Source organism: Staurois parvus, unplaced genomic scaffold (assembly GCF_062004578.1).
Source record: "Staurois parvus isolate SC_StPar_1 unplaced genomic scaffold, SC_StPar_1.0 ptg000102l, whole genome shotgun sequence".
NCBI lineage: Eukaryota > Metazoa > Chordata > Amphibia > Anura > Ranidae > Staurois > Staurois parvus.
The window spans coordinates 5,716,465-5,728,368 of record NW_028317898.1 but is presented as its reverse complement, the minus strand read 5'-3'; the positions used below and the strand labels follow the sequence as shown (position 1 = coordinate 5,728,368).

The 11,904-nt window shown below is 49.3% G+C and overlaps 1 protein-coding gene across 1 annotated transcript in view; it reads left to right on the top strand.

The window, feature by feature from the left end:
• The first annotated feature begins 1,598 nt into the window (after nucleotides 1-1,598).
• Nucleotides 1,599-11,904, top strand: part of LOC149467763 (alpha-1,4-N-acetylglucosaminyltransferase-like) — a 35,475-nt gene continuing 25,169 nt past the window's right edge. The window contains exon 1 of the mRNA XM_089671261.1: nucleotides 1,599-2,208. Within this exon, the coding sequence (XP_089527387.1) occupies nucleotides 1,615-2,208 (594 nt within the window). The 5' untranslated portion in view covers nucleotides 1,599-1,614. The remainder of the gene's footprint in view (nucleotides 2,209-11,904) is intronic.

Sequence of the window (11,904 nt, the reverse complement as noted above, 5' to 3'; positions counted from 1 at the left end):
ATACAAAATATATTCATTTTGACAGTATTGGTATACCTTATTTATGAAAAGCATGGTTTGTCATAATATTTCAGGCATGTTTGTATTTGACGAAGTATGGGAGTATAATTTTCCAAAGCTAAATTTGTCAAAGTGTTGAGAATATGTATGCCCAAATACTACATGGTAGATTCTTTGCAAACAAAATGAGTAACTAGATTTAAGTAATTAGAGATTCTGAGAAGACAAAGATGTATTTAGAGCCTTGTTTTTTCAAAGTTGACTTCAAAATTAATGAGCCAAACTTATTAAATTCCTTAAAAAAAGAAGTATGGGCTTTTTTCCCCCTATTATACTTACCTACGTGGATGCAGCATTGGTCCTATGCTGCATCTGTCCCCCTGTCGGCTCTAAGTGTGAGAACTCAGCAATCACATGACTACTATTCACTGAGTTCTCACAACCGCTCTGAGCAGAGAGTGGTGACTGTCAGTCACTGCTGTCTGCTCTGCTGCGCCCGCGTTCACTGAAGCACTGGGCTGTGGAGGGGAAGGAAGTGGCTGGCTCAGGCTCTCGGTGGCTCACTGAAAGGCTGAGCCAGGTGCTGCTCCAGACACTGAGGTGGATCCCAACTTTAAAGTCAGGATCTTTCCACAGCCTGGACTGACTGAGTGATGTCAGTGAGCTGAAGCCCGCTGTCATCTGAAAACGAGTCAGAGGAGTGCAGGATGAGGTGCACACCTGAGATCCATAGGAGAAGTACAGCCAAAAGAGCTTTAGCTGTACTTCTCCTTTAATGATGCACTCTGTGATGTACGGGAAGTGCTGTAGCAGCACTGACTTTTACAAAGGATAAAAGTTCTAAAAGTGCTGTCAAATGACTTTGATGGCTATGTGTATTGGGGCCTTTGAATATATCTGTTTATGAATCTGGCAATGAATGACATTTGCCAGCAATTTAACCTGTATCACTTTTTGTTTGTAAATGTAATTTTTGCTGTAGCACAGCCTACAGCAAGAAACAAAAAAGGTTTGTATAGCCCCCCCCTTCTCCCTAAATACATACCAGATACTTTGAGTGTGGTATGGGCTTTAAGGAGGTACCTTGTACCCAAAAAAACAAAAACAAATGTGTGTCAGGTCTGCTACAGTTTTTAAAGGAGACGTCAAGCAAAAAAATCCATACCAGACCCTAAATCAAAGCATGCAATCTGCCTGGCCAGGAAAAGGGGTAGAAGAATGTGGCCATCCTCCTGAACCATACAAGTTCACAACATGGGGGGTGCCTTGCCAGGGGGGACACCTTGTTCTTATGTAGATTGGGAAGATCCTCTTCCCAAGCATCCAAGACTTCCTTAGGAACCAGTGACAGTGGGAAGCTGTCAGTAGAAGTAGATGGAGTGGATGTAGCCCTAAACAGCAGTAAAACCCGAAAGAGTTTCTGATCCTTTTCCAGTTTATAAAAAAAAAAAAGAAGTGTTGGCTATAGAAAGACTCTTTGGAAATCACATATTCTAGAAAAGTTACATATATGCAAACAATTTGTAATCATCTTCCACATTTATGAGCATGCCATGTTTTATCTGAATAATAAATTTGTTTTCCTTTGCAGACTGAAAAGCATATTTTACAACCATGATAAAAACCCAGAGGATAGTGATCTTCCTTCTTCTTTTGTTAGTCATTGGTTTCTTATACAAAGCCAGGTTTAACGATTCATCCTTGAACTATGTAATGTTTTTCTCTGAAAATGATATAATCAAGACATTAAAGTCAAAATTGCTACCAACCCAGAACAATTACGAATCTCTACCTACTACGTCTGCAGAAACAAAAACTACTGAAGTTTTGACTGCAAAGGATGCTGAAAACCACAAAAAGGACAAAACATCATTGGAAACAAAATCTACGGAAGCAATCCCAATATCAAATATTCCCTCCAAAAGTTTAAGTCCTGACATTTTAAAAAGTGGTGACTCTATCATATTTTTGGAAACTAGAGATAAACTGCCACCAACATCACTGGTGCTATGTGCCATTGAATCAGCAGCTCGCCACTATCCTAACAGATCAGTGGTCTTTTTCTTGAAAGGAATGACTGAAACAAATGAAGAGGAAGTTCAAAAGAAACACCTTTCAGTATTTTCTTCTATTAAGAATGTCTACTTCTTTCCTCTGCAAATGGAAGTGATTTTAGCAGACACACCTCTTCTATCCTGGTACCAAAAGGTCAGTTGTTTATAAAAGTGTTTATACCAAATGGATAATAATTTACATTCTTATTAATTTGCAAATACTGTTCTTCTCCTTAATTTATAGAGAAGAGAATACCTTCAAATCTCATTCTTGCTGCATAAAAATTTAAGGGGACTGTATTTGAAGAGGAAGGAAATCCCAACTATAACTATTCTTACTATATAGCTATATATAACCTATCCTGCCTAAACTGTATGAAAAAAGATCTGTGTACTTACCTATTTTTAATCCGGTCTTATCTGGTCATATGATCATGCAGCTCTGGCTTCCATGTGTCAATGAGAGGCTGCTGCAGCGGAAAAGGAGTGCTCACAATTGCTGGGTCATAGGAGTCAATGGGTGACACCTGGCCCCTGGAACCATTGTCGAGCTTTCCATTACACAGAGCTGCAGAATCATGTGACTGGACCAGAGTGAATTAAAAAATAGGTAAGTACTCAGATTTTATTGAATTAACATTTTGAGTATAAAGTCCAATAATCTTCATTAAAGCACATCTGTAATCACCAAGTGCTTCAAAACATAAAAGTGCAAGATTCCACCACCAGATGTCTGCTCACCTCCAGCAGTGTGACCTTACATAATATTATGTTTGGTCTAACTGAGCTTTTGGTCCCAATACAGACACTGCAGATCAACTTGATGGATTTCAACTGTGGTTCACACCTTGTACAGAATACAACTCCCACCATCACATCACCTCATAAACAAAGGACTCCACATAGTGCGTAAACTTTAAACATTTTAATATCCAAATAAAATACAAAATGTGCACTCACATGTACAGTTGTGTTCAAAATAATAGCAGTGTGTTGAAAAAAGTGAATAAAGCTCAAAATCCTTCTAATAGCTTTTATTTCCATACACACAAATGCATTGGGAACACTACAGTTGCAAGAAAAAGTATGTGAACCCCTTGGGATTACGTGGAGTTTTGCATGAATTGGGCATAAAATGTGCTCTGAACGTCATCTAAGTCACAACAATAGAAGAACACAGTCTGCTGAACATAATACTACACAAATATTAGATGTTGCCATGGTTTAATTGCACATAACATGTAAACATTCACAGTGCAGGGAGGAAAAAGTATGTGAGGCCCTAGCTTAGTGACTTCTCCCAGAGCTAATTGGAGCCAGGAGTGAGCCAACCTTGACTCCAATCAGTGTGATGATATTGGATGTGTTGCTGACAGCTGTTCTGCCCTTAAAAAACACACACCTGTTTTGGGTTTACTGGTTTCAAGAAGCACTGTCTGATGTGAACCATGCCTCGCAGACAAGAGCTCTCAGAAGACCTACGATCAAGAATTGTTGACTTGCATGAAGCTGGAAAGGGTTACAAAAGTATCTCCAAAAGCCTTGATGTTCATGTGTCCACGGTAAGACAGACTGTCTACAAATGGAGAAAGTTTAGCACTGTTGCTACTCTCCCTAGGCATGGTCGTCCTGTAAAAATGACAAGAGCAAGAGCACAGCGCAGAATGCTGCATGAGGTAAAGAAGAATCCCAGAGTGTCAGCTAAAGACCTACAGAAATCTCTGGCACATGCTAACATTTTTGTTGACACATCTACAATAAGGAAAACATTAAACAAGAATGGAGTACATGGGAGTACACCACGGAGGAAGCCATTGCTGTCCAAAAAGAATATTGCAGCACGTTTGAAGTTTGCAAAAGAGCACCTGGATATTCCACAGCACTACTGGCAAATTATACTGTGGACAGATGAAACCAAGATTGAGTTGTTTGGGAAGGACACACAACACTATGTGTGGAGAAAAAAAGGCACAGCACACCAACATCAAAACCTCATCCTCACTGTAAAACATGGCGGAGGGAGCATCATGGTTTGGGGCTGCTTTGCTGCCTCAGGGCCTGGACGGATTGTTGTCATTGATGGGAAAATGAATTCCAGAGTTTATCAAGACATTTTGCAGGAAAACGTACGACCATCTGTCCGTCAACTGAAGCCCCGCAGAGGATGGGTGATGCAACAGGACAATGACCCAAAGCATACAAGTAATTCAACAAAACAATGGCTGCAACAGCACAGAATACGCCTTCTGGAGTGGCCCAGTCAGAGTCCTGACCTCAACCCGATTGAAATGCTGTGGCATGACCTTAAGAGAGCGATTCACACCAGACATCCCAAGAATATTGCTACACTGAAACAGTTTTGTGAAGAGGAGTGGTCCAAAATTACTCCAGATCGTTGTGCAGGTCTGATCTGCAACTACAGGAAATGTTTGGTTGAGGTTATTGCTGCCAAAGGAGGGTCAACCAGTTATTAAGTCCAATGGTTCACATACTTTTTCCTCCCTGCACTGTGAATGTTTACATGTTATGTGCAATTAAACCATGGCAACATCTAATGTTTGTGTAGTATTATGTTCAGCAGACTGTGTTCTTCTATTGTTGTGACTTAGATGACGATCAGAGCACATTTTATGCCCAATTCATGCAAAACTCCACGTAATCCCAAGGGGTTCACATACTTTTTCTTGCAACTGTACACATTCTATTCCAAATCAAAACATGAAGAAAAATAGATCAAATTTGTGTTGTTCCTCTAAATAAATTGAAAAAAAGTGAATATTAGACTGTTCAAAAAAAATAGCAGTGTTTGTATTCTTCTTTACAAACTCAAACATTCACTATATAAACTGAAAAATGTTTGAAGATTTTGCTTTCCTTTGAATCACTTAATTAATATTTAGTTGTATAAGCACTGTTTCTGAGAACTGCTTGTCAGGGCTCCCAGGTATGACCAGAGGTGTGTGACTGAAGCAGGGAAACGCAGACCTCAGATATGTTATAAACAATATAATTTATTAACACTAACAGTACAAACATAAACGCAGTGCAATACTAAACATAATACAGTGCAAACAAACCCAACCAAACCACCCACAGATAACAGTATATACAAGCAAGCGTCGTCAGGCAGGCCGGGTCAATATCAATTGGGCAGGTAGGTACAGGGGGAGCAAGCGGAGAATGGTCGGGGTCACAGGCCAGGTTCAGCAGGTAGCAAGCAGCATAGTACAGAGGGTCAGGCAGAGGGATGGTCCGGGTCACAAGCCAGGGATCAGAACAGGTAGCAAGCAGCGTAGTACAGAGGGTCAGACAGAGGGATGGTCAGGGTCACAAGCCAGGATCAGAGCAGGAGAAGTCAGCAAAGGAACAGAAACAGGATGCAGGACAGATACAGGGCCCAGGACAAACACAACACCAAGGCAGAGTCTGCAAGTCTGGCCATCCCTTAAATACACCAGTATCATCAGTTCCAGGTGTTAGCTGGCTGAAAGGTTGAGTCTCTGATTGCTGGGAGCACCCGCTGGCCAGCCCTGGTACTGCAGATCAAAAGGCAGGTGAGTCCCACCATTGCTGGCCAGTCCATTCCTAACAGTACCCCCCCCTCAAGGAGCGGCCTCAGGACGCTCCAAACAGTCCTAGCTGGGCAAAATGTTCCACCGCCCGGGTCTGGCAACTGGCGGGATATCAAAGACTGGCACACCGGGCAGGACTCCGGGCAGCGGCACACCGGGCTGGACTCCGGGCAGAGGCACATCGAGCAGAGGCACATCGGGCAGGACTCCGGGCAGAGGCACATCGGGCAGGACTCCGGGCAGAGGCACACCGGGCAGAGGCACATCGGGCAGGACTCTGGGCAGAGGCACATCGGGCAGGACTCCGGGCAGAGGCACATCGGGCAGGACTCCGGGCAGAGGCACATCGGGCAGGACTCCGGGCAGAGGCACATCGGGCAGGATTCCGGGCAGAGGCACATCGGGCAGGACTCCGGGCAGAGGCACATCGGATTACCAGGCGAAGCAGCAGGCAGCGGGCCCCCGGGCGGATCAGCAGGCACCGGGCCCCCGGGCGGAGCGGCAGGCACCGGGCCCCCGGGCGGAGCGGCAGGCACCGGGCCCCCGGGCGGAGCGGCAGGCACCGGGCCCCCGGGCGGAGCGGCAGGCACCGGGCCCCCGGGCGGAGCGGCAGGCACCGGGCCCCCGGGCGGGGCGGCAGGCACCGGGCCCCCGGGCGGGGCGACAGGCACCGGGCCCCCAGGCGGGGCGACAGGCACCGGGACCCCAGGAGGGGCGACAGGCATCGGGCCCCCAGGCGGGGCGACAGGCATCGTGCCCCCAGGCGGGGCGACAGGCATCGTGCCCCCAGGCGGAGCGGCAGGCGCCGGACCCCCAGGCGGAGCGACAGGTCTCGGGCCCTCAGGCGGAGCGGCGGGCGCCGGACCTCCAGATGGAGCGACAGGTCTCGGGCCCTCAGGCGGAGCGGCGGGCGCCGGGCCCCCAGGTGGAGCGACAGGTCTCGGGCCCTCAGGCGGAGCGGCGGGCGCCGGACCCCCAGGCGGAGCGACAGGTCTCGGGCCCTCAGGCGGAGCGGCGGGCGCCGGACCCCCAGGAGGAGCGACAGGTCTCGGGCCCTCAGGCGGAGCGGCGGGCGCCGGACCCCCAGGCGGAGCGACAGGTCTCGGGCCCTCAGGCGGAGCGGCGGGCGCCGGACCCCCAGGCGGAGCGACAGGTCTCGGGCCCTCAGGCGGAGCGGCGGGCGCCGGACCCCCAGGAGGAGCGACAGGTCTCGGGCCCTCAGGCGGAGCGGCGGGCGCCGGACCCCCAGGTGGAGCGACAGGTCTCGGGCCCTCAGGCGGAGCGGCGGGCGCCGGACCCCCAGGAGGAGCGACAGGTCTCGGGCCCTCAGGCGGAGCGGCGGGCGCCGGACCCCCAGGTGGAGCGACAGGTCTCGGGCCCTCAGGCGGAGCGGCGGGCGCCGGACCCCCAGGTGGAGCGACAGGTCTCGGGCCCTCAGGCGGAGCGGCGGGCGCCGGACCCCCAGGTGGAGCGACATGTCTCGGGCCCTCAGGCGGAGCGGCGGGCGCCGGACCCCCAGGAGGAGCGACAGGTCTCGGGCCCTCAAGCGGAGTGGCAGGTGCCGGACCCCCAGGCGGAGCGACAGGTCTCGGGCCCTCAGGCGGAGCGACAGGTCTCGGGCCCTCAGGCGGAGCGACAGGTCTCAGGCCCCCAGGCGGGGCGGCAGGCGCCGGATCCCCAGGCGGAGCGGCGGGCGCTGGACCCCCAAGCGGAGCAACAGGTCTCGGGCCCCCAGGCGGATTGGCGGGCACCGAGACACCAGGCACGACAGTGGGCTCCGAGTCAACTGGTATGACCGCAGGCACTGGGTCAGACATTGGATGGTCTGGCTGGACAGCGGGCATCGGGTCACCAGGCATCAGGTCATTTGGCTCGACAGCGGGCACCGCGTCATCTGGCAAGGCAGTGGGCTCCGAGTCAACTGGTATGACCGCGGGCACTGGGTCAGACATTGGATCGTCTGACCGGACAGCGGGCATCGGGTCACCAGGCATCAAGTTATTTGGCTCGACAGCGAGCACCGCGTCATCTGGCAAGGCAGTGGGCTCCGAGTCAACTGGTATGACCGCGGGCACAGGGTCAGACATTGAATCGTCTGGCTGGACAGCGGGCATCGGGTCACCAGGCATCAGGTCATTTGGCTCGACAGCGGGCACCGCGTCATCTGGCAAGGCAGTGGTCTCCGAGTCAACAGGCACGACAGTGGGCACCGGGTCATCAGGTACCGGATTGTCTGGCTCGACAGCGGGCATCGGGTCATCAGGTATGACAGCGGACACTAGGTCACCAGGCATCAGGTCATTTGGCTTGCCAGCGGGCACCGCGTCATCTGGCAAGGCAGTGGGCACCGAGTCACCAGGTACGACAGCGGGCTCTGAGTCAATTGGCACGACAGCGGGCACCGGATCAGGTACCGGATCATCTGGATCAACAGCGGGCATCGAGTCAACTGGCCTAATAGGATCGTCAGGCTGGATCAGTTCATCATGCTGGGTAGAGGCATTAGGCCGAGTAGAGGCTTCAGGCCGAGTAGAGGCATCAGGCCGAGTAGAGGCATCAGGCCGAGTAGAGGCATCAGGCCGAGTAGAGGCTTCAGGCTGAAGAGAGGCATCAGGCCGAGTAGAGGCTTCAGGCCGCGTAGAGGCTTCAGGCTGAGGAGAGGCTTCAGGCCGCGTAGAGGCTTCAGGCCGAGTAGAGGCATCAGGCCGAGTACAGGCTTCAGGCCGAGTAGAGGCTTCAGGCCGAGTAGAGGCTTCAGGCCGAGGAGAGGCTTCAGGCTGAGGAGAGGCTTCAGGCCGCGTAGAGGCTTCAGGCCGAGTAGAGGCTTCAGGCCGAGTAGAGGCATCAGTCTGAACCACGGAAGGCAGGCTCACCGGTTTGGATACTGGCAGGATGGTATTGGTTGGAAAGAATTTTCGCTTTTTTCTGGTTTTAACTACTGGAGCACTGCAAGTAAACGCAGGTCTGCAAACGAATGGAGCAGCTGGAGACAGAGAAGAACTGGAGGATGGAACAGGAGAGCGAGCAGTTGCTACAGAGGGCTTTTTTACAGGGTTAAAGGCAGGATAGGTGCAGCGAGTGGGAACAGGGTACTGACATGCGGTAGATAGCCAAGTATACTGGGCTGTAACTGGAGGAGCTGGTGGGAATACAGGAGTAGAGTTAGAAGCAGGACTGGGTCTTTGTAAGCTGACTGAGGCTGGGTGCAACAAATCTGTCCATGTCTGCAGTAGGGGTTGAACAAAGCTGAGCTTACACAAAGCCTGTCTGGTCAATGACTGCACTGCGTTTATACAATCTCTCAGTGTCTGTGGTGAACATGTGGAATAACGCTCCAGAAAGTAACCCACATCATCCTCTAATAACCACACCAGGGACTCTACCTGGTCTGCACTAAATGGTGGCAAAAATTCATCCCTGCATTCGGGGGAACCAGATGAAACCAACTCTGCACAAACCTCAATCAATGGCTGCACCTCAGAGAACACTGTGCCCTGATCTACTAGAACATGAGCGAGCCGTATACATTCTAGCAATTCATCCCGGGTATACTCCTTCAGAGTTTGATAAGCATACTCCCTGTCATCAAACACTAGCAGATATAAATACTCAACCTCCTCAAGATCCATCCTTCCCATCAACAAGCTAAGATGGCTTCCCTGTGCAGCCACTTCTGGTCAGGATTGGCCTTGGTGTAATGTCAGGGCTCCCAGGTATGACCAGAGGTGTGTGACTGAAGCAGGGAAACGCAGACCTCAGATATGTTATAAACAATATAATTTATTAACACTAACAGTACAAACATAAACGCAGTGCAATACTAAACATAATACAGTGCAAACAAACCCAACCAAACCACCCACAGATAACAGTATATACAAGCAAGCGTCGTCAGGCAGGCCGGGTCAATATCAATTGGGCAGGTAGGTACAGGGGGAGCAAGCGGAGAATGGTCGGGGTCACAGGCCAGGTTCAGCAGGTAGCAAGCAGCATAGTACAGAGGGTCAGGCAGAGGGATGGTCCGGGTCACAAGCCAGGGATCAGAACAGGTAGCAAGCAGCGTAGTACAGAGGGTCAGACAGAGGGATGGTCAGGGTCACAAGCCAGGATCAGAGCAGGAGAAGTCAGCAAAGGAACAGAAACAGGATGCAGGACAGATACAGGGCCCAGGACAAACACAATACCAAGGCAGAGTCTGCAAGTCTGGCCATCCCTTAAATACACCAGTATCATCAGTTCCAGGTGTTAGCTGGCTGAAAGGTTGAGTCTCTGATTGCTGGGAGCACCCGCTGGCCAGCCCTGGTACTGCAGATCAAAAGGCAGGTGAGTCCCACCATTGCTGGCCAGTCCATTCCTAACACTGCTGTACATCTGTGTTGCATGGAGTCAACCAACTTCTGGCACCTGTGAACAGGTATTCCAGCCCACGATGATTGGACTACATTCCACAGTTCTTCTCTATTTCTTGGTTTTGCCTCAGAAACTGCATTTTTGATGTCACCCCACAAGTTTTCTATTGGATTAAGATCCGGGGATTGGGCTGGCCACTCCATAATGTCAATCTTGTTGGTCTGGAACCAAGATGTTGCACGTTTACTGGTGTGTTTGGGGTCGTTGTCTTGTTGGAACACCCATTTCAAGGGCATTTCCTCTTCAGCATAAGGCAGCATGACCTCTTCAAGTATTCTGATGTATTCAAACTGATCCATGATCCCTGGTATGCGATAAATAGGCCCAACACCATAGTATGAGAAACATCCCCATATCATGATGCTTGCGCAACCATGCTTCACTGTCTTCACAGTGTACTGTGGCTTGAATTCAGTGTTTGGGGGTCGTCTGACAAACTGTCTCCGCCCACTAGACCCAAAAAGAACAATCTTACTTTCATCAGTCCACAAAATGTTGTGCCATTTCTCTTTAGACCAGTCAATGTGCTCTTTGACAAATTGTAACCTCTTCAGCACGTCTTTTTTTCTACAGTGGGACTTTGCGGGGGCTTCTTGCAGATAGCTTGGCTTCACATAGGCGTCTTCTAATTGTAACAGTACTCACAGGTAACTTTAGACCTTCTTTGATCTTCCTGGAGCTGATTGTTGGCTGAGTCCTTGCAATTTTGGCTATTCTATCCATTCGAATGGTAGTTTTTCACTTCCACGTCTTTCAGGTTTTGGTTGCCATTTTAAAGCATTTGCAATCATTTTAGCTGAGCAGCCTATGATTTCCTGCACTTCTTTATATGTTTTCCCCTCTCCAATAAACTTTTTAATCAAGGTACGCTGTTCTTCTGAACAATGTCTGGAATGACCCATTTTCCTCAGAATTTCAGAGAGAAATGCACTGTAACCAGTATGTACAACATTTGCTGCCTTCCTTCCTTAAATAAGGCAATAACTGCCACCTGTTTTTAAAGAATGAATGACCTCACTAATAGAACTCCACACTGCTATTATTTTGAACATTACCCTTTCAATTAGTGATTCAATTACACAGAATCAGCAGCATGCATGTCATGACTGTTGGGTCTGTTGGATTTCTATTCCTCTACTACACCTGCTAGTCAATTATTTGCCATGTAGAAATATCATTTCTACCAAAAACAGTGATTGATCAGGTTAGTGATGTCTGCTATTATTTTGAACACAACTGTATAAGGTGCCAAACCGCACCAAGTATAATAAGCCTCTGATATAAATTGCTCCGCAATCTGGAGAAACTGTGCTGTGAGGCATCAGCAGTAACAAGGCTTAAGTAGTGTGTCATCCGATATTAACCGTATTGCCATATAACGGATCAATTTACACTGCAGGTGCTGTATTGCTCACTGGCTCTATGTTGCAATGTGTCCTCCAGTATTACTGTGTGCAGATCAGTGTACACCGCTATCGCCGTAAAGCTCATCGGCTCTGTGTTGCATTGTGACGTCATCCAAAGCTCCTACCCTACGCGTTTTCTCACTCGTCATGTGACTTTCTCAAGGGGAATGTGTTTGGATCATACGACTTGAACTGAGGACACATTGCAACATAGAGCCGGTGAGCAATATGGCACAGTTTCTCCAGATTGAGGAGCAATTTATATCAGAGGCTAAATTATACTTGGTGCAGTTGGGCACCTTATACATGTGAGTGCGCGTTTTGTGTTTTATTTGGATCTTAAAATGTTTAAAGTTTACGCACTATGTGGAGTCTTTTGTTTATGAGGTGATGTGATAATGGGAGTTGTATTCCGGATAAGGTGTGAACCACAGTTGAAATCCATCAAGTTGATCTTCAGTG